The following is a 23,534-nucleotide window of genomic DNA, read 5'->3' as shown; positions in this document are numbered from 1 at the left end:
TATCAAGTAGATATATATATATATTAATAAAATTATATACTCACAGTGACTTAAATTGGAGGTACTCAAAACTTTACTTTGTCTTAACAATTCATAATAACTCGAAGTGACTATTAACTTAGTAAGGCACTTCCTATATAATGAAGATTGAGATTGCTAAGAAGTAAATTAAAATTAGTGGATATTTTTCTAGCAAGACACTTTTGAAATATAAATTACGCATACAATGAACTTAAAGCTGATTTATCATATATTTTCAGTCAAATATTTGTGTTTCGAACTGAAAACATCGACATTTAGTACGATTGATGCTTTGTTAGAAAATTGACATTAAGTGGTAGTTAACAAATTCTCCGGAAAATTATACATTTTTGTTTGAATTATATACAATTATTGTATTAACTTAAAATAAAATAAAATAATTTATAATTATAATCAGGCAACAATATTATTTTAACAAACTATAAAATGTTCTTATTTAAATAAATTTGTCAACTATGGAATTGTTTGTAATCACATTGTTAATAATAATAAATACTTCCATTTCATTTTTTGTTCTACTGCTGACACAATTTGGTCAGTTAATTTAATACATTAACTCTTTTATACAATAATTAATTTTGATTTTATTACAGCCGAACTAAATACGGAAGTTGTAACCAATAGTTGCAAAATTTTTTTTTTAAACAATGACACAATACAAAAGAAAATCCTCAGCAATCAAGATGCCCATTACATTTATTTTAACGCCTATGAATTAGAAGCGTTTTTTTTTTCACTTAAATGTGTTAACATACACCATAATGTCCATAATCCACAATTGTAAGTCATCACAAGCAAAACATGAAAATTTCACCCTCATACAAATTTTATAATCTGATATACTAAACAAACAATCACACATGGGACAATTAGGAATATTATATACTTCTTGAAGTTGAAAGTTAGCTCAATAAGGAATAACACTTAAATAATTAATTTATAAATATGATTGTTATTATTAAATAAGCGAGGAATAAATGTGTTATAAAATGCATAAAATAAAACAACGATTAAGACACGCCATCGGGTTATTTTGGACTCATGTATTTCATGCTTTCTGCACTTAAGAATAAAAACATTTCCACCATAAAAATTGGATTTAAAATACAAATAAGCTAAATTAAATTTAATGAGTGAGTTAAATAAATAAATTATTTCAATTAAACTACTCAATAAATCCAAGGAATTCAATAGTAACTTGTGTAAATATACACACGGTCAAATTAAACCAGACTAACTCAATGAAATATGGGAATGGATATGGAAAACACAAAATTACACTAAAGCAAGTTATAATATTACTTAAATACTATTTATAATTATTATAATAGGTAATACTAATATTGTACATAATTAAAAATTCACTACCCTTTAATATATTTGGTGACTAATCTTTACATTTTGTAAATAAGTATACTTCATATGTTACATGCATATAAACAATATAAAAAGGAAAATAATTATACATTTATATATATATTGTTTCTTGCTACTTTGATCTTACTTTCATACAATATTATTCTTAATTACTTAAAAACTTGTTTCATATTTTCCCTTACAAAATTATAAAACGTAAAAAATATATACGACTTCATTATTTAACTAAATCTATTAAATAAAAGTTGAATGCTTATAAATCTGGTAAATCTCCGCTATCTGTTGAAGTGTTGGGTTGTTTATGAACCATGCAAGAACGGGCAACGGATTCAAATAGCCTATGGATTCATTTTTAAACAAATTATTAAATTTAGTTTAATAATAATTTTGGTAACAAAATAGAATAATTATAGCCAATAATAATATAGGAAAATATTTAAAAACCATAACATTATTAGAGGTTCTATAAAAATATTAACACCAACTATTACATAAATATAACTGAGTATTGCTTACTTCTCAATTTCTGGAGCACAATGTACAAATTCATGGTTCCAAAACTTGTAAGCTGGATTTTTTATCAACTCAATAAATGTGATTAATAAGCCCCAAGGATGAGGTCTGTTAACGATCAATCTCTCCAAAAGAACTCTGAAATGAAATTAAGCATTAAATAACAATTCCATTAACAAATTTAATATTAATCCAAAAAAAAAATTCTTAAATTATATTTACAATGAGTATACTAACCTTGTTATTTGTTCTTGAATAGCTTCACTATTCGCCTCAGCAAATAGATACAAAAGAGTACAGCTAAAGTAATGTGTGTGACTATTGGGGAAACGTAATTGGTTTGCAATAGCATTTAAAAACAAATAACGACCTAAAATAATAATAAAATATATTTGTTGAGAATGATATATAACTAAAACTGTAAGATATTATACCTTCTGTATCAAGGTCCACAGATAAATTTTGAAAAATATCCATGTGTGCAGAATGAGCAATTGTAGAGGTATTTGGTACTAAACCTTTACTGCGAATATGCTGAATGGCTTGAGTACCAACATATAAAACAATGGCGTTTAAAAGAGAAAGATTATAGCGCATTCCTGGTTCACAACAACTCTGTTGCATTGTAGTACGGATCTCTGACAAGAATGTAACAGGAGCTCGGGTTTTCAAATACAAATCTAAATCCTAAACAAAATGTTAAAAATATTACTTTGCCATTAAAAATGTAAAATTTAATTACTTTTTTAAAGCTGGCTGGTTGGATATAACACTGGAAATCTGGACTTATTTTAGGAGCCAATGATATTTCTTGAAGCACGTCAACTTTTAAATTTGGTGTAAATGGATCTGGTAAACGCATGTTACGTGGGAATGCAGATAGTATCAAATTTCTCATCTAAAATCAAATTAATAATAATATATGAAATTTAATGTTCATTAAATAAAAAATACAAACCTGAATGCAATTTGGAGGTATCACATCACAAAAGCCATAATGGAACTCACACAAAAATTCAGGAAAATCATGTAGTAAAATGAGGAGCACTCTCAATGTTCCCTTATATAACAAATGAACAGGCTTGGCAAGTTCAGCATTTCTTAAGAATGGAGCCAGGTATTTGAACAGGTCAATGAGTAATTGAGCATAGAAATTCCAACTCTGAACATCATTAACCGGAGTTTGATCGTAAGCACGCTGTCGCTAAATCAATGTAATTATTTGCATATAGAAAAGCAAATAATGAAAGGCTCCACACCCCTCAAAAACATTTATAATTAAACATGCAATGTAGAATTAACTAATTGCGTAACTATTTGAGCCTTTCATTAAATAGCTAATGCTATCATTAGAGCTTACCTTTTGTTGTGGAGTTAATCCCAAAAGACGACCTATAAATATTCTGTGAGATATAAGTTCCAGCCAAGCGTATGCAAATCCTGGAACTTTTCTTGGCCGAAGCAGGTGAAAAGTATGGCAAAATGCAGCAAGTATCTAATAACAAGTATACAATATTAAAAAAAAAAAATTTATATGGTTTTATCATAAATCATATAAATATTGTACATAATACACATATTATTGATTTTAGATTTATTTGTTATTATCCATAGCTAGTTTAGACTTAAAATCTTACGGGATAATTGATTGATTCCAGTACTGGATCAGGTGCATTCAAATCAAGAAAAAGGGTGATTAAAATCCTATGGTATGGTAGTTGGTGAAAGTCAGTGGCTTGGACGTCATGATCTTGAAGTAAAACACCAACAACAATTCCAAGAACCTAAACATATTTCATTATTTTATACTTATACAAGTACCTATACTTTTAGAAGTAAAAAAAAATTTAGTTACTTTATTCAAAAGATTTGTTTTAGTAGTTATGGCAGTCGCATCACCAGAATGTTTAACTAGTAACACGATAAGTTTAACATACGCATCAATTGTATGAAAAAGTTTAGCACGTACAGTGGAAGGAGACTGTGTATGATCAGGTATCTGTCTATAACATAGTTCAACCATCATCTGTGTACTGAGGCGGAAAAATCGAGTTATAATATCATCAGATTTTAGAATTCCTTGTACATTCATCTATTTTTGCAAAAAAAAAATTAAACAAAATAATTAAACAAATTAATTAGTACAACAAGTGCATTACAACTAACTTGATGAATGTATACACTAAAAGTTTTTCCTGGATCCCTATTGGGTGCTGCACTATAAATAGTCAACCATTCTTTAAGTAAATACTCAGTTTTTTCCAACAAACCAGGAGGATCATCAAAGTCTCTACCCTAAAAATAAACCCATTTTAATAAGTTTAATCTTTACAAATTATTAAAACTTTATAGTTGATAAACCTTACCTGTAGCATCCCATGTTGAATGTGTGCTGAAGAACTACTACTGCCACTAGCCATTCTTTCTGAAGCATTATTTTCTGCTTGTGGTGATCTAATTATTTCCAAAAGCGCAGCCAACCTAAAAAGTAAATTAAGTTAAATATTGATAAAAAAAATTTAATTTAACACAATAACACAATATCATTATAGAAACAATTCAAATTACTAACCCATCAGGAATAGGGCGACCACTAAGCACAATGCCATTTAATGCATCAATAGTTGCTTGAAGATGATGTTCAGTTATTGGTGAATTAGAACGATTATCTATCAAATAGTTTTGTAAAAATTGTTTAACGTATGCCATGGCTACATAATTTGCACCATTATCCATAGACATAGCCAGATGCATATCATACATGCTAATATTCACCATTCCAGCACGTATTAAAACATCAATTGCATCAATGTTAAAACGTAACTCGTCTCTAGATTCCATGATAGCTCTAGGAATAATCAAACATAAATATTACTTTTATGTAAAATAAATTAATTTTAAATAACATACTTGGTCAGAGTTTTATTTGTCCATTGTAAATTGTAAGCACGAGGATCTTGGAAAGCTCTAAATATACTGAGATGTATATCACGATATCTGATACTCATATCCAAATCATGGTTAGCTGGTGGACTAAGACCATCTAAATAACTTTCTACAGTCTAATAATAAATAAAAATATTAAATAATACAATTTCATAAAAGGAATATTTTATTTAAATGGTTAATTTACTTTATTAACAACATTTGCTGCAGTAACAATATCACGTGATCTTCTTAATGTAGTCATTGCTTCCATAACACCATGTAAATTTGATGGTTGTGTTGTGTTAGATAGAATTCGTTGATTAGCCATATATAGCTGTAAAAGTGACTCTATCTCACTAATGAGTTTTTCATATACTACTGTCATCTCATCAGTTGGAAAGCCCTAAAAAATCACAAATAATAAACAAGTTAAATACGAAAAAATGAAATAATATTAAAATAATTACAGATTTAGGAATGAATAATGAAACAGCTTCCCGATCTAGTGGTTGAAAACCAGGTATATTCCTTGCAAATTCCTCATAAACTCCAATCATCTGAGGTGGTGGCAAACCAACTTTATTACGTAAAGCTTCTGGCAAATATTCTGCTTGGCCACCTAATACTAGTGGATCACAATAACGACGACCTTCCATTCTAGACATATTCCGCCTCTCATATTCCTAAATATTAAAAATTTTAACATAAATTTGCAGACAAATACATTTAAAATAAGTACACTATAATTACTAAGATTTTTAATAATAGATTTTAAAATAAATATCACTCACGTTTTTTAAGTATTTGTCAATTTCTATTACTGCTTTTTCAGTGGCAGTTTTTTGCACAAATGCACATGCTAACTCCAAATTATCATTTGCACACATGGTACATGCTTGATCAATCATTTCCTTTTGAGACTGTGTTGGAGACTAATTGAGAAAATTATATTATTTAATTTCATTAGTATAAAAAAATAACGTTATTAATACATACAATCAAAACACTCATAAAATGTTGCTTCAAATTAGTTGTCAATGTTTGAATGACTTGTTCTCGGCAAGTAATCATTGCCAAACCAGAAGTTAAATTTCTTACCATACAATGCGCTGCTTTTCGCAAATGGGTGTCATCTGGGTCCATACCAAAATCCTAAATTTTCAAATTGATTAATCACTTATATTAAATATTTACAATAAACAATAATAAACTAACTTTTTTAACAATGTTTTCAGTGGTAATTACAGCAATTTTTACTGATCTTTCAACAACAGGGTTTATCCATTCTTGGATTGACCGTTCTATAGCATTACGAACATAAGTCTTTAATGTTGGTTGGCTATGAAACAGCGGAATCTAAAATTAAATATTTGTAAAAAAAATTATAGAATAATTATTATTAATAATTTTTATTAAATGACTATTCAGTATATAAATTAACATAACTAAGAAAATAATTTACCTGAGAGTTAATAACAATCATAGACATTATCTGTGATGAATTAGTAGTATTGAATGTAACATAATTAAACTTTGGCTCAACTAAAGGTAGCGGTGGAGACATGCCTGGTGTACCACTAATTCCCATACTACCAGTAGATGTTAATGTTGTAACTCCACCAGCAGCTACTACATGACCAACAAGTTCATCATTGAATCGAGTATTCGAACTTATGGATGGAACTGTTACATTATTATTCTGTTGTTGTTGAGCTTGGGAAGCAACAATAGCTATAAAAAAAATCCATACATTGTTATAATTAATAATACATTTTTGTAAATTATAAATTTAAATAATAAATATATTAAATAACTAAAAATGCACAAGCAATACCAAATCTAAGGTAAAGATGATATAACTAATAAAAAAGCCAAATTTAATAAAATACAATTAAAGGATCATCACACTACATCATGTCATTTTAATTGAAAAATATTTCAATTCAACTTTATTTATGAATGATTTGTTATCTAAAACCAAATTATTAAATAGTTATTTACAATGACAATAATATGCACTATTAAGTTTTTTAAATTTAAAATTTTAGGAAAATGAAATATTAACCAATTTTAAATGAGAAACATTTATCAACTAACTTACTAACTTAATTTTAACAATACCTGAGCATAAATTTCTTATTTAGATTAAAGAAATAATTCACAAATGTGTACACAGTTAAGGTAAATTTCAAACTAAAAAAACGCAATTCATACTATACTTAAATTTTAAAATTAAAGATTTATGAAAATTTGCCTTTAAATTAAATTTGAACAAACAATTAAAATGTAATTTCTAATTTCAACACTTTTATCAGTTTATAATTAAGATGAAAATTAAATTTAAAAACAGTCATTAAATTTTGGGATATAATTATTATATTGAAACTCCAGACTTACAAATAATATTTCATATGGGTGCCATCATATTATTGTTGTCATTAATAATTTTTAAATGAAAATACCCAAATAAATTAAACAAGTACCAAGCACAGCCAATATTTATTCATTTAAAATATGTATTACTTTGAATAATTGGTGTTTGGCGCTGGGGTGTAGGAACAGATATTTTTGGAGGCTCTGGAGCACTTTGAGGTCGAGATTTAGGTTTTTCTGCAATAGACAGTTGAGGTTCTAATTTCTTTGCTATTTCTGGATCTTTAAGAACATATCCAGCAGTCAAATCCTAAAATATAAAATAAATTATTAATCATATTAATGGATATTAACTGTTTAGTATTTATAACACAAATATTAAAAAAAAAGTAATAAAAAAAAAGTTAAAAACAATTACTTTTTATTTAACAAGTTAAATAAAAAGTAATTACACATTAGGTGCTGATATTTTAGGTTGGTAAAATTCTAAAAATATATAAATTACAAATAATAAAACCTGTTGTTACAGATAACACAATAATTCTTAAAACATTAGTTTAAATAATACTAAATTTTGAAACAAAAAAATAAAAACAGTTTATTGACATATTAATTTAACAATTTATCAATAAAAACTAGACAACTTGTTTTTACTGAATATTCAATTCAAACTTTTTGAATGCGACTTATTCACCTAGTAGAGTGAGGAATGTCATTATTTTGAATTAAATGATTAATCAATTTATATAAAATTCTAAACAAAGAAAAAATGTTTTAGCATTTATTTCTAAGGGTAGTAATTTGTTATACTTTTATCAACTAAATCAAATTTGCTATTAGTTATTAAAAATAACTTGGAAATTCAATTATATTTTCATATTTAATAGTCTTTTTTAACCCTTACAAATACTACCTTAACCCTCATTATTTTTTTACATTGTTACCATCCTATACTGCAGACATATGTTATATTTAATTTTTCAAACTATATATACTTGCGCTTGACTTATAAATTCATTCTAAGGCATGTCAGAAAAAAATTGAAAAAAATCAATATTTATTTAGATATTTAACTGATTAGAACAAGATATTTAACATAAGATATATTTATGAAACGTTAGAGAATTAATAAGTAAATACTGGTTAGTATGTCACTGCACTGTAAAGATTAACTAGATAAAATTAACTTTACTCCATTTAGTAGAAAAAAACCATGAAAAAAATGTAATATTATAGTTTATTACATATACAAATTGTTGCCTGTCGGTGACAGCAAAACAGTAAATATCGATGCTCATCACAGTGACAGACGTATGTACAAAAACAACCAGTTTTTGTTAAGTGGGCATTCTTAAACTGAATGGAGGTATACACATAAAATTTATGTTACATAACATATCAAAAAATTCACCTTAAGTTCTATGTTTAAAGCTTTACACAATACTTCAACTTCAAATTTCAAAGTTAATTTCAAATCTGGTTCTTCGTGAAGTTCAGCTAAACAGTTCATTACAGACATTGTCCATGGATTTCTTGGCCTAAATACCTAAATATAATAAAAATTTATGTATAATAATATAATAACTAGATTCTTTAGAAGAAAATTAATACAAGAACATACTTTGCTTTTAGCACATGATTCTAGTATCTTAGCAATAAATGGCACTGTAAATAATAATTCTTGATGTCCCTTATTATATGCTTCTACCAATAACATTTTTAGGTCAATATCATCCAATAGTATAGGTTTATTTTTAGCTAATGTGATCATTCCCAACCAATGACCTAAATTCTTTAACAATGATCTATCAGAAAAATTGGCCATTCCTTTGTCACTTTTTAACAAAACCTAAAATATAAGAAACATATTATACATTAATTAATATTCAAGATTTAATTAATATTATTACTAACTCTAATATTCCTGAAGGTTTCCAGTATTATTAAAGAATTCAGGGCTTCATTATTCAAGCAATCCAAAAAGTTAGAGTATAAGGTATGGAAATTCAATTCAATACTGACACGTTTCATAACTAAGTATTGTGATAGCCATGGTAAACATTCATGGGTGATAATTTCTCTAATTTCATCACACTATTATGCAAAAACATTACAAATAAATTATGGTGATGAAACAAAATTATAATATGTGAATATTTTGAAAAAAGTTATCAATTCTAAACCTTAGTTTGTAGATTCACTTGACTTAAGTTGTTAAAGATAAAAGCTATCTTATCTTGAACATTTTCAGCTGGTGCAATAATTTTATCTTCTTGTTCTGTAGCCACCAACAAGGTGTCAATGTTTGTTGTGTTTGCAATTGATGGCTAAAAATATATTACATAAAAATGATTAACTATGAAACTTAAATTAATTAATAAGTTTTTGCTAACCCTGGATGGTAATACAACATTGGTAGTAGTAAGTTTAGAAGATGAAGATGACACTGTGGTAGTAGCTGTGGTAGTAGTGATACTCTGAGCTTTGAAAGCATTAAGAGAGTTTGGCATGAATGATCCTTGTGATATAGAACTACTACTTGCTCCAGCTAAATCTGTTACTCTAGGTGGTGGTTCTTGTGAATTTTTACCATACTCGACATACTATAATAATAAAAAATAGATCAAAAAGTTACAATATGTTTAAGAAATATTATTTCATAAATTATTTATAACAATTATCAAAATGATAAATCAATCAAAAGAATTAATGATCATTTAAAAATGGGAAGATATCATTGTAAAATTACCCATGTCCTAAAGTATTTTTCAAAATATGTTTACAAAATCAGAGTTAATAACAAATTTTAAAAATAATGTACCTCAATAAGATGTTGTGGAAACTGTTGAAAATGAGGAATAGTAGAAATGTGAGAACAATATTGATGATAATCCTTTAAACGATGTTTAAAACGATCCAATGCAGTTATACCAAAATTATACATTTTAGAATTTGGACTTTTCTTAAGTGCATCCAATATGAAACGTAACGCAAGGCCCAAAGCTTTATAATTTCTAAAAAAAAAATAATAAATATTAGTATATTACATAAAAACTATAAAGAAGATTACTTACGAAACAAGGCCGTGCTCTATAATACCACCAAAAAGGTGAGCTGTTGTTATTAGTTCTTTTTCTGGATATGCTGGGAAAAATCTATACTCTTCAAACAAGTTTCTCAACATACAACAAAAAACTTCCTATAAAATTAAAGATATTTTAAATTGTTTAAAAATGTATAAAAAGTATTGTATATGTCATCATATACATTATAAGCCAATATGTAGAACTTTAGGTAAGTATTATTATTTTAATAATATTAACAAAAAAATCAATGGTATTAGAATAGTTTAAAAAAATATATTATATACAAAACATGTTATAACAGAATATATATTTTATTAAATATTTAAATTCTTAAAAAATATTTAGTTGAGTAGGGCTTTGCTAAAAAGGCTAATAATTATAAGTAGGTTATTAATATTATAAAAGTAATTAATTATTATTCTTTTAAGTTATTTTTTATACTTTCAACGTTTAATATTTTTACCAGACCACGGAAATATATCATGATAAATAACACAACTTTAGCGCTATATGAAAGTGTATATTATAAAGAACATAATTGAAATGTTTTAGAATCACCTAAATAATATTATGTTATACATTAATCTCAACTACTAATTCTCAACTAAAAAATTTATTATTTTAAATGATTCTGTCTTAAAAATATTTAATACGCCCAAATGAAATTACCTCTTTAGAAATGTTTTCATGGAAATACTACACAAGTTAACACAATGTGTATTAATTTATTTTTGTTAATGATTTGGCATATTTACCAAATTATGTGTAATTGAATCAGTAACTTGTAATGGAAATTTTGTAAAATACATTTAAATTGTTTAAACATTTATTATCTTATAGTATTACCCATGGCTAAATAATCAGGTATGTCAGAAATAATACTAAAATCTGTTCTAAAAAGCACATTCATAGAATAATAAACAAATCTTAATTTATTATATGGTAATATGACATCAACCGGCAAGGATTTTTATCGGTCAAATCTTGAAACTAGTTACAACTGTGATAAAAGTTCCTGCCGGCTGACGTCACATGACATGCATATCACAGAGTTGCTGACATACCTAAATATTTAGCCATGGTATTACCATGACAATTATAATTTATAAAATACTTTTTCTCTACATATGACAACCATGGTAACATAAAAGTTTTGTCACACATTATTTCATAAATTTATATAAAATCAATTACCCTTTCACGTTTAACAGGAGATTCTTGAAATCTTTTTAACATTTCTAGAACTTCATCAATTGATAGTGAATGATGGGGAGCCAAATTATAAATACGTTGAAAATAACTATTTGCTTCATCTTCTATGTCTTTAGGTACAGAGACTGGCATGTTACCATCAACAAATAGACTGTTATCAACTAAAAATAAAAATAGTCTAATAGTCTTGTTTTGTTACTTTATATATATATATATATATATAATACTAACTAGGATGATTGGATTTTCCTATTACTGATGGTGTAATCTGATGAGGTGGTAATCGGCCAAGCATATTAGATGGCCCAGATAATTGACTGGAAACTGCAGGACCTGGAGCATTTGAAGATGAAGGAGTCATGATAGAGAAACCTCCGTGTCCAGACGTGTTTCCAATATTATTACGAGACGGCGATCCAGGTGTTTGAACTAACTGCCCTAAGGAGCCTATTGTATGAACAATTGTATAGTTTATACAATTTTAATTTAAACATGTTATGAATAATTAATACAAACCAGGTAAACTAAATGTAGAACCAGATTGTACTGAAGAATTTAATCCAAGACTAGCAAGACTAGTAGCCAGTCCAGTAAGTTGATCAACTAATACTTGTGATGATGGTCCTTCATTTAGTCGATGATGTTGTGAAGCACGAAGGATAGCTGGTGGTGGAGCTGTTGAATTAATTCGTGCTGATACTACTTTAGACATATACATATTAGTACAATTTGTTACCATTTGCAAAATGGCATCAGAAAGTTCTTGTGAAATAGTTCTGTAATTAAATTATAAAACAAATTTAAATGGTATTTATAATAAACAAAACTATTTATATTTTTTTAAATTAAATTTTTACTTAATTTTATACTATATTCATCAATATGTTAATTTTAAAAAAAATTAATTAAAACTTAAGTATAATATTTTAATACCAATAACCCAAAAGGTTAGGTTATTTAATAATAAAAATTAATAGAATTCAAAAAAGTCCACCATACCCAGTAACATTGCGTAAACAATTTAAAATTGTAAGAACAGTCTCAGATGATAATGGAGTGTATTTAGACAAATGTTCATCTTTGGCTGTAGATCCAGCTAATTGAGGACATCGTTTCTAATAATATGAATAAACAATAAAATTAAATATTTAAAATGTATAACTCTGAAATACATAAATATAAAAATAAAAATGACGAACTTGCAAAAATTTTACACAAGCTGAAACAAAGTTTTCACCGTGTTCACGTATTTTATCTGATAACCATTTATCAAGTTTCAAATATTCTCGTCTTGAAGCTAAACAAGCTAAATCGATGACAAATACAAACTGCTGAACACTTAACAATAGAGATAATGCCTAAATAAAATAAATTAATAATTAATAACAAAATTCAATTATGAACAACAGTGAAAACAATTACTCTTACTTTTAAATCTTGAGCTATATCTAAAATGCGAGAAAGTTTTATATGGTCGTGATCACTACGCACATACCACTCACTCATGGCTTGCACTAAAGTATGTCTGAGTCCAACATTCTAAAGAATAAATAATAAAATAGTTATAACCTATAACAGCTATTTATAAAATCTAATAATACCTGATGGTTCCAAGCATGGTGCAAAATGACACCTGCATTGCTATGATTTCCAAGAAATATTGGTATAAGGCCACTTATCATTTCATGCCTAACCATACTCAAAGGACCATTAGACTGAATTAGAGCCAGGGCCAATAAATCAGGGCATTTTTGAGCAGGGAATTTTAAACACTCTTGCACTTGATAATAAAGACCACACTCAGCCAAATACAACATTAAATCAACAAGCTCAATTGAACGCCTAAAAAAAAAATTGTTATCTAAATATTAATAATAAAAATAAAATTTATAATTTTACCAATTATTAATATCTTTATTATCTGCTTCTGGTGTTACTTTTAACAAATCGATTGACACAGAACGGTATGGATAATCAGCAAAACAAAAAACATCAGAATTTTGTAATATAAGTTGGACAAGTGACATCTAAAATTTTAATAGAAATTTAAAATTACAATTTTGTTTTTAGTTTAGAATAGAAAAATATTACCTGTGCTTCAGAATTTGACCAATGTCGATAAATCATTTCAACAGGAAAATTATCAGCATGGTATCCTTGGGCTTTTAAGCCAAGTCGCAAAGCAGTAAAAAGAAGAACTAAACCTTGTCTATCTTTAATAATAAAATCACTATGGTCAAGTTCTTTGATAACATCTGACCAAGACAATGATGGATTCTATAATATAAACACAATAATATTAATGTAAAAAAGTCATAGTATTTCTGAAGAAATATAAAATATTAAAGTAAAAAATTAATACCAAGTCTTTGATTGTATTTACAAATACTTCAACATTCCATGACGTACAATTAATGCTTTTATCTAAATCATGGTTTGCATTGTCGCCAGGCCAGTAAGTCAAATTTGATTGAGTGTCAAGCCCAGTATGAGTTTTTATCATCATTGATAACACTTTTGCAATTGATAAAGGACCAAAAATTACTGTAGAACCATTTCCACTGATCACCGATAACAAATTTCGACGGCATTCTTCTAATGATGAACAAATAGAGTAGCCCATTTCCATGACTAAATCAGCTAATGATGGATCCAACTGTAACATAAATAATGTAAATATAGTGAATTGTTAATTTAAAAATAAAATATTACCATTGAATTGGAAATCGACGACATGTCTTGATTTATTTTATCCATTGGACGATCTGGGTTATCAGAATATATCAAAGGAGCCAATAACACAGGAGCAACTTCGAGTGGAAAATCACGGCGTAAATTTTTTAATAAAACTTCCTTGACTTCTTTACTTATGCCTAAAATCAATAAAAAAAAAAATAATTAATAAGAATTAATGTGATTAGAATAATTTTAAACATACCAAATATTTGATCATCGACAGCAAATACGTGACTTAATATTAAATGTAATACTTCAGGACTAGAATCATGCAATCCTCCTCCAGTAATTTGTTCGGTATTAATATCTAAAATAAATAAAATTAATAAATATAAAAAAATTTATAATGAGGACAAACTAAATAAATAAATTGTACCCGAGTTAATATAAGATTTGATTAATTCTGGCAATTTTTGTTTAACAAATTGCAATGCAAATGTTGAATAGTTTGCTGATTCCAAACAAACGAGTCCAAAAACAACTTCTTGAACAAGACTAAGATGCAATATCCTACTCAGCTGGATAAATAGCTGTATTGATGGTTTTAGTGGCTGTATTGATGATTTAAAAAGCTATCAATTACATTTCATAAAAGTAAATTCAAAAACTTAAGACATTAAATAATAATTCAATTGAATTACCTTTTGTGTATGAAGTGGATTGTCAAGAGCAAAACACAAAATTGAAGTAAGGGAAGGCTTATTTAAAAGAGTTGTACACTGTTGTGCCAACAATTGAACTTGATAGTAATCTTTATGTGATATATTTCGCGGTCCTTCAATTTCTTTAAGATCTATATGAGAAAGAAGACAGCGCAATAGATGTCGATCTGCTTCAAATCCTTGTAATTGGATTGCCTGTATATAAAACAAATAAGTATAATATAAAGACTAGATAAAAACATCTAAGTTTTTCTGAATCAGTTTAATATCAATTAAATTAAGTAATAGATTTTTAAGTACTTGTAAACTTTAAGAACTAATTATTTATTGCAAATTTATTCCTCGAGGTTAAATCTATTTTTTACAAAAATGCCTTTCAAAATAAAAAGACAACTTTATTGTATTTACTAACCTAAATATTTATTTATGTATAAGTAAAAATTTAAATACTTAAAATATTGGATAATATCACAAATTAATTTATTATGTAGTAGATCTTTGCTGTCATTACTGTTATTGTGACTACTACTACATTATGTTAAAACTATTTTATTAAGTTTAACATATTGGATTATTATATATGTATAAGTTGTTAAACTCAAAATTTTATTACAGATAAAATCATATAAATAAAATAAAAGTAATACTCAGTTATTCACTCAAAAGGAAAATATTCTATAAAGCAAAACAAAATTTCCAAAAATATATCTGTATGAGCTTGATGCTACATCACAATACTACTGAGGTGTTTTTCAATGTTTTTTAGTGAGTCACTTAATAGATTCCCTGAAAATGAAAATGCTTATAACCAGTGTTTAATAACTAATCCATCTTGGAACCATACCAATAGTCAGAATAAATAATTATACCTTGATTTAATGTTATTTTAATTGTGTTTTAAGTGTACATACAGTCCTATTTTAAACCTTGACTAAATACATTCTTTAATTTTTCTACAAATACATCCAAAAATCCAATAATTATTTAGTTAAAATATATGATCTAGATTCTTATATTAAATACTGTCATGGAAATATTATAAATTAAAAATATTTTTAAAAATATCTAACAATGGCCTGAAATACAATGTACTAATATGTTGTTTATCAATAAAACCATGTTTTACAATGGATATAATAAAAATCATTTAATTATTATAAAAAAAACTGAGAACGTAATTTAGCAAATTAAATAAAAATAAATGAAATCTAGAACAACATATAAAAACATCAAAGAAGAAACCCATCATTAAATAATCAAGGGTATATTCATCAAACGGTTGTTAATCACACTGAATTTTATATTTACTCAAAAAAGGAGCAAAGATATTTAAGAGTTATAGACAATTATAAAATGAGACACTTCCTTGATTAGATTAAGAATTTTATATTAAATGGTAGATATCTTATCATTAAAATTTAAAAACCATTTTTAAAAAATTTTTAGCTAATGTGAATATTATATTAACTGCAAAAACTAACAATTAAGCTATTAACATCAGAATAGAATAGAATACTGTATAAATTAGTTTAATTAAAAATTAGTGAAGTATATTTTTATATTAAATTGTAGGTCATGTATTAAATTAAATATTAATGATCACTTTTTGAACTATAAACTGATGAATAAATGTGTAAAGGACCATTACCAAAAATCTTTCTTAGTCTTTAAAAACAAAAAATTAAAATAATTAAATGATAATCAAAGTATTGTAATCTAGTTGGATAAACTAAAAGTAAAAAATATTATTCTTGTATATTCAGTAAAATCTATAATTATTCAAGAAACCTATAATAAAGAACATGATATAAAACTTAAAAATTGTATATCCTAACATTTATTGTATTTTAATAAATATTCCTGCATACAAATATAATTTAAAAATCAAGTAAAAAATTGATAAGTATTTAAAAACAAAAATTAGATATTAGCATACCAGTACTTAATACTAATAGTAGGTTCTATATTAACAGTTTAAACATTTGTTGCAAGTAATGCAAATTTTAATCTTTTAGAACTATACTCTGTCTCAAAGTAGAATACACCGGTTTCGAGCATCGCAACTGACGGTCGCGGAAGCTCGTTGCCCGATTTTCTCCTACTATGCGGCGAAATTGACAGCAGATGCGCGACACTAAACGAAAACCGGTCAGCTGGTGTATGATTTTGATTATAAAAAAAAAAAAATTTTTCAGCACTGTTTTATTCTGCACAACAAATATTTTATAAAAATAAGATCTGCAGAGAAAATATCAATTATAGACTTAATATTAAACAAAAAAAATTTTTTTTTGATTGATAATAAATAATGTATTAATATTTGTTCAAGTAAATACCAACAGAAAAAAAATTCTATTTCAACATATACTATTAACACATTTTAAATTCTACATACTTATGTTATTCATATGCCATACATTAATAATGCATGTTTTGATTTATATGCATTCATTGAATGATGGTTAATAAATAAAAACATTATGATGTGTAGTACTAATGTGTAAAAAGTGATTCAATTACAAATGTATATACCACTTTTCATAGAAAAAAGCTTAAATTACACTAACTTTACTTATCTTTAATAGGTAAAATTGAATAACAAGCAGATGAAATAAGCAATCAAATCAAGATTTGTTGGATAAGTTAATTATTAAACTGAAAGTAGGGTTACACAATTTTTATTCAAAAGCATATGATTCTTCAAAATTGCTCATAGTAACATGCAGAGTAAATTAGTCATTAGTATGTTCAAAACTCAAATATATTGCAAAAATATAAATAGATAATAACTATTAATTTGTGTAGATGATTGCTAAGTCATAATAACTTGAACAACAATAGAAAGTACTTTAATTTTTTTAATAATTCAATTAATTTATTATATGTTTTAACAGTGAGCTATTTTCCTGATTCCCCCGCCTCATAACACTTGCTTTTACATAATGTGTAACTTAAGAAAATTGACCCATAAAATAATGGATTAAACTGATAAAAACTATAATTAAGTTAACTTGTCATTAAATAGAAAAATATAATAATTGGTTAGCATTAAAAACAATTACACTAATAAGGTTATATTTCATATACTATGATATAAATGTTGATAATTTTAATAAAATATATTCAATATCAATAAAAATTTAACAATAAAAAACAAGGATAAAACATTAAGATAAAATATATAATTAATTTAATTTTAACATTGTTGACTAATGGGTACTTAAAAAGGGATTATTTACAATGTTTGAATCCAGAACAAATAGGTACCTATCTATATGTTTAAGAAATACAAATGCAATATGCCCTAACTGACTAGCAATGTACAATGTATAAATAAATTATTATAGGTTAACATGATGAAACAAAACGTTGTTTACTTACATCCACTAATTCTTGAACACTAGACTTGTAATTTTTTTTCGACAAATTAGCAACGAGATAGCTGATTTGCGACAACGTATATGACAATGAATCCAGGTTCATAGTTCCATGAATGCCGATTCGAAAGCTTCAATAGGGTTTGAAGCTTTCTTCTTTGGGCGGAGAAGACCGTGTCGATAACAGAAGAGTGTCGACGGTGTACCAATCGTTAAGTGCGACAGACGTGCAGGAGAGGACGGCCGGACTACAGAAAATATTTACGTAAGTGAACAAGTGGAGACAACGGCTGTCCAGTCGAGTCTTTATTCCGGCACACTTAGAGGGTACAAACGCGGGTTAGCGTGGACCAAGATAGAAACTACAGCAGCGGTCGGGCCGGTGTCCGTTTCGACGAGTAAGGCCGAAAACGGGTCGACACCGGTCCACTCGGACGGGGACGACCGTTGTCCCGAGACCAAATATTACATATTATCTATGATTTATGTGGAGTAAACCGAGTTAAATACATTACTGGTTGCCAACGACGACGCAACAAATGGTGAACAAAAAAAACTAACTAAAAGAGAGCTCAACGGTTAAAAATCACAAAAGTGCAAAAACACAAAATCAACACAACAACGGCAAAGAGAAAACTAAGAAATGGCGATGTAATAATGTAAAATATAAATTTAATTTAATAATAATAAAAGAAAATAATAATAGTAATAATAATAATAATAAATAATAACAATAGGCTAACAGGCGCAGGCCGCAGAGGGAAGACGAAGTTACAACGAATCACAAACAGCCGTCTGTCTACAAAAACGAAAACGAATAATGTTTTTCCCGTTTCCGTGAATACAGAAAATATTTTCCAAGCGTCGGCGACCGAATCGTCGCGAACACTCGCAGTGTGACCGATCGCACTAGATGATAGTCATGCATACCAACCTAAATCCAGTAAGTCCGTCAGTGGGCCAAAAAAAATTTCATTTGACTGATCTGATTTCACCATCGTAATTATATCTTTCTTATCATTTCCCAGTACCGGCGATCATAAATAATTTTTATTTCATATGGATATATTATATTAGATAAGGAGTTAAGCACCGCAGCCGTCGATTGTGGTCACGTGCGTCCGAATCCTAATACGGCTAATACTCATTACTCAGTAGTCAGTAACGATAATTGAAATTTGATTCATGATAATCCCGAATTATTCTATTTCGTTCTAGTAATTTACCTGATATCGCACAATTATGATGACCGTTTTTTGATTATTTCACCGTCGTTATTCCCATTAAATGTGAGTACCAATTAAAACGTTAGAATGATTGATACGTCATATGAGTATGCATAGGTATTCCGAAATCCGAACTGCCAAAATTGAATTTTCCAAAAACCCACGTGTACGTGTTTTAGTTTTAATTTGAAATAACGGTTTTAATAAATACTTTACATTACTTTCTAACATTAAATAATTAATCCTCTCAATGGCAGCACATTTATATTCCGGCTAAGAACCTAAAGTTTTTGGACTTATTGATAAATTTCCATAATTGAAATTAGGATTAAACTATGAAGACTCGAATTGTGTTCATAACTTAATTACCTAGTATCTATTTTCTAATTTGTATATCTTTGTTGTTGGTTCCCTAAACTTAATTCTTTAATAAAACTACTTGAGCTGGGTTGACACTGCAGTACATTGTGTAACATACTTTTTTTGATTATTTATAATAAAAATGCTATTTTGAAAATAAATTCCAAATTATATAATCCTACTATGACATGTCAATTTAAGCCAAAACTAAGCTAATAAACAATGTTCATATTTTATATTCTTTTTTATAATTTATTACTTACTAAAAGTATTCAGTATTTTGAGTAAATATCTAATATAAGACTTATCTATTATAATTAATTAGTTTTAATAGGTATATAAAGTTAGTTTTATTAAATGCTATATATTTAACCTGTTTTGCTAAATTCTTATTTAGGTGCTTTGTTTTCATTTTTTACCATACTTATTATTTACCTACTTAAATATTATATGCAACAATTATTAACTGAACATGCGTTTAAATCAATTTTAATTTATATTAAGTGTTAAGAATTACAATTTTAATAATGTGTTACATTTCATATTATTGATATCATTTGAAATTTTGTATTACAGATTATTATAAAATTCAATCATGTCTAAGGCTCTTGTAAGTTTAGTCACAGGAGCCGCCTCTGGATTAGGAAAAGCCACTGTTGAACGACTTGTGAAAGATGGTTACAAAGTAATTATGTGTGACCTACAGTCATCAAATGGAAAAAGTGTTGCTGAAACAATTGGTCCCAACACTAAATTTGTACCTACTGATGTACGATCTGAAACTGATGTGCAAAATGCTGTTGACACATGTAATCAACTCCATGGAAAATTAGACTTGATTGTTAATTGTGCTGGTATAAGTATCGCACGCAAAATATTTAATTTCAATAAACGCAGTGCCCATAGCTTAGAAGAATTTACTGATGTACTTATGGTAAATACTGTAGGCAGTTTCAATGTTATCCGATTGGGTGCTGCCTTGATGGGAAATAATGATATTGATGAAAATGGTCAACGAGGAGTAGTGATCAATACATCAGGATATTCTGCTTATGATGGACAAATGGGTCAAGTTGCTTTTGCAGCCAGTAAAGGAGCTATTGCTTCAATGACATTACCTCTTGCAAGAGATATGGCTACACAAGGCATTAGGCATTGTACGATAGCTCCAGGATTGTTTGATACTCCATTATTAAATCATTTACCAGACAAGGTTAAAAACTATTTTGCAGATATGACTCCATGTCCTAAAAGATTAGGACAACCAGAAGAATTTGCAAATCTTGTTGTAAGCATTGTCAATAATCCATTTTTAAATGGAGAAATTATTAGGATAGATGGTGGAATCAGATTTATTTAAATCGTTTGTAGTACTCGTCGTAATATATTTTAATTTTGTACTTCTATACATTATGTTAATATTTTTAATATTTAATTATAGTAGTCATTAATAAATAGTTTATTAAATAAAATATATTTATAATTTGTAATTCAGTGTTTTTCTTTAATATATAAAAATTACTTAAAGCATCATAACGTATGTCATATCATAAAACATATTATAAGCATATGAATAGTTAATCAATGTAGATAAAGTAGGCTACGGACTAATTATCATAATGAGAAGGAAAATTTATAATTGAGTAAAATTTTAGTACAATATAAATTATGTGTTAATATTTTTTTAATTCAAATAAGTAATTTTAAGCTTTAAATATAACCTTAGTGTAAACCACAGTATCACATAAGAATATAACATATTATTCTATATATTATATGAGTAACTGTATTTCTCATAATATTATAAAAAGGTTGGGGAATAGAAACCACTCTGCTGTATAGTAGAAGCTAAGTGAATCATTATAATGTTTAATGAATGTGTTTAATTTTAATTCAATGATATATCTTTGTATACAAAAAATGATTCACAACGTAGATGATCGTGAGTTTATATTACTAAATATATTTCAGGATATATTTTTTGATATTGCTACATAAAGTAATTTATTTTAATATTAATATTATGATGTACTGATTCAATTTTAGCCAAAAACATTTAATTTATTATATTATTGTTATTACAGTGGATGCTATTATAACCAAATTAATTTTATAGGTGAGGTAGGGGGAAAAAAAACAACATTTTTTTTATGAATTTGCTTTTATTTTAGTCTACTTACATACATATTACTTATTAGTGAAAAAAATGAAAAAATAATAATTAAAAATTAAAACTATATTATTATAAAAATTATAACATATTAATAAAAAAATTATAAATTACGTATGTACATTTTTATTATTTATGAAAAAAATTTGTAATTTTAGTTTGTTTTGAGTTATGTTCTAATATTCTGAAAATATACTGCTCATATTCATATTGTTGTACATACCATAAAGTATTATATATTACTCTATGATCATACACACATTATAAAGCATGAATCAAAACCAGTAATAAATAACAAAAATATGAAATTTTTTTAAAAAAAATTTATTTCCAAGTTTTAACCAAAAATGTTTATTTTTTATAAATTTTTTTTTTTTTATTTATAAAATTTGAGTTTTATAAACAAATTGGTAAATCTTAAAACTAAATTTTTTGTAATGTATTTGGATACATCCAGACTGTTCTGGACGATTTTGAGTCTATTTAGCGACTGAACCTTATATCCATGAGTTTTATAAGCGGCTCCACTGAATTACTTTTAAGTTGACATCACCATAAAACATTGTGGATAGATAATACACAAATATATATCTAAATATTATGAAAATAGCATTACTACTTAAAGTAAAATTTAGAATATACGTAAAAAATTTGAGATCCAGTAAATATTTTTTTTTAATTATCATCGTTATTAATGTTATTCATCATTTAAAAATGTGATTTTGTTCAAATTTGAACTTTAAAAAAAAATTAGATTTTTCAGTTCCAGAGTAAACTATATACCAGGGGTCACCAACTAATTTCTATGGGGGTCCGTTTTGAAACTTACCAAACTTTACGCGGTCCAAACAGTTTTAATGACTTTTGCACACGTTAATAAATAGGTATTTATAATTTATAAATTTGTGATTATACTTATTTATTTATTCAAATTGTATTATATACACGTTAATAAATAGTAGGTAAATACATTTTTTAAATTTGTATTTATATTTATTTATTTATTCATATTAAATTCATTTATTAATATAAAATGAAAACGCGCTCGCAGTCCGTAAAAAAAGTACTCAAGGTCCGTATCCGGACCGTGGTCCGCCAGTTGGTGACCCCTGCTATATACCCTTATAAATTGTGTTAATTTTTAAAACCTTAGATATTCAAATAAAAAAATTTCTTAATTTTTTAATGTAAGATACTTGTAGTTTATAGATTTTGTGATTTAGACAAATTTTGTAAAAGTTTTAACTTCAAATGCATATAAAAAAAATAAGCCTTTATACTTTTATTATTTTTATACAGATATATATTCAACTTATGTAGGATATTGTATTGAATTTTTAAGAATTTTGAACCAATGAATAATTTTTAACATTTATAGAAAAAAACAAAATTTAAACTTCAATTGTTCATAAAAATTAGACTTTCCAGAAGAAATTTTATACATTTTTAACTAGAATAAATTGCCAATTTTT

At 26.7% G+C, this 23,534-nt stretch overlaps 2 protein-coding genes across 9 annotated transcripts; one reads left to right on the top strand and one right to left on the bottom strand.

Moving 5' to 3' along the window:
- Nucleotides 1-1,396: 1,396 nt before the first annotated feature.
- LOC112599928 (CCR4-NOT transcription complex subunit 1-like) lies at nucleotides 1,397-19,123 on the bottom strand. 6 transcript variants are annotated; one of them, XM_025347054.1, is made up of 42 exons: nucleotides 18,311-19,123; nucleotides 14,909-15,124; nucleotides 14,644-14,839; nucleotides 14,470-14,574; nucleotides 14,244-14,404; nucleotides 13,894-14,187; nucleotides 13,623-13,808; nucleotides 13,431-13,558; nucleotides 13,133-13,373; nucleotides 12,960-13,070; nucleotides 12,731-12,889; nucleotides 12,531-12,646; nucleotides 12,048-12,307; nucleotides 11,763-11,978; nucleotides 11,514-11,692; nucleotides 10,308-10,432; nucleotides 10,055-10,247; nucleotides 9,627-9,836; nucleotides 9,417-9,560; nucleotides 9,148-9,327; nucleotides 8,855-9,082; nucleotides 8,645-8,779; nucleotides 7,384-7,543; nucleotides 6,323-6,591; nucleotides 6,076-6,216; nucleotides 5,857-6,012; nucleotides 5,652-5,792; nucleotides 5,328-5,543; nucleotides 5,066-5,263; nucleotides 4,843-4,994; nucleotides 4,505-4,780; nucleotides 4,299-4,413; nucleotides 4,099-4,227; nucleotides 3,788-4,024; nucleotides 3,570-3,716; nucleotides 3,293-3,427; nucleotides 2,891-3,130; nucleotides 2,675-2,830; nucleotides 2,367-2,619; nucleotides 2,170-2,302; nucleotides 1,936-2,070; nucleotides 1,397-1,757 (listed from the first exon to the last, which is right to left on the bottom strand). In XM_025347054.1, the coding sequence occupies exons 1-42, from the start codon at nucleotides 18,410-18,412 to the stop codon at nucleotides 1,673-1,675; spliced, it is 7,359 nt and encodes a 2,452-aa protein (XP_025202839.1). In that variant the 5' UTR covers nucleotides 18,413-19,123; the 3' UTR covers nucleotides 1,397-1,672. The 6 variants fall into 6 exon arrangements, with proteins under 6 accessions (XP_025202839.1, XP_025202842.1, XP_025202841.1 ...); XM_025347057.1 differs by having other exon boundaries at nucleotides 2,891-3,094; XM_025347056.1 differs by having other exon boundaries at nucleotides 14,644-14,818.
- On the top strand, nucleotides 16,026-21,295 carry LOC112599929 (3-hydroxyacyl-CoA dehydrogenase type-2). 3 transcript variants are annotated; one of them, XM_025347061.1, is made up of 2 exons: nucleotides 16,026-16,048; nucleotides 20,508-21,295. In XM_025347061.1, exons 1-2 carry the CDS (start codon nucleotides 16,026-16,028, stop codon nucleotides 21,250-21,252), a joined length of 768 nt encoding a protein of 255 aa, XP_025202846.1. In that variant the 3' UTR covers nucleotides 21,253-21,295. The 3 variants fall into 3 exon arrangements, with proteins under 3 accessions (XP_025202846.1, XP_025202844.1, XP_025202845.1); XM_025347059.1 differs by lacking the exon at nucleotides 16,026-16,048 and adding an exon at nucleotides 19,379-19,595 and having other exon boundaries at nucleotides 20,469-21,295; XM_025347060.1 differs by lacking the exon at nucleotides 16,026-16,048 and adding an exon at nucleotides 19,614-19,698 and having other exon boundaries at nucleotides 20,469-21,295.
- Nucleotides 21,296-23,534: the final 2,239 nt, after the last annotated feature.

The sequence above is a fragment of the Melanaphis sacchari genome, unplaced genomic scaffold (assembly GCF_002803265.2).
Source record: "Melanaphis sacchari strain LSU unplaced genomic scaffold, SCAv2.0 Contig56_pilon_pilon, whole genome shotgun sequence".
NCBI lineage: Eukaryota > Metazoa > Arthropoda > Insecta > Hemiptera > Aphididae > Melanaphis > Melanaphis sacchari.
This window is presented reverse-complemented; position numbering and strand designations above follow the sequence as displayed.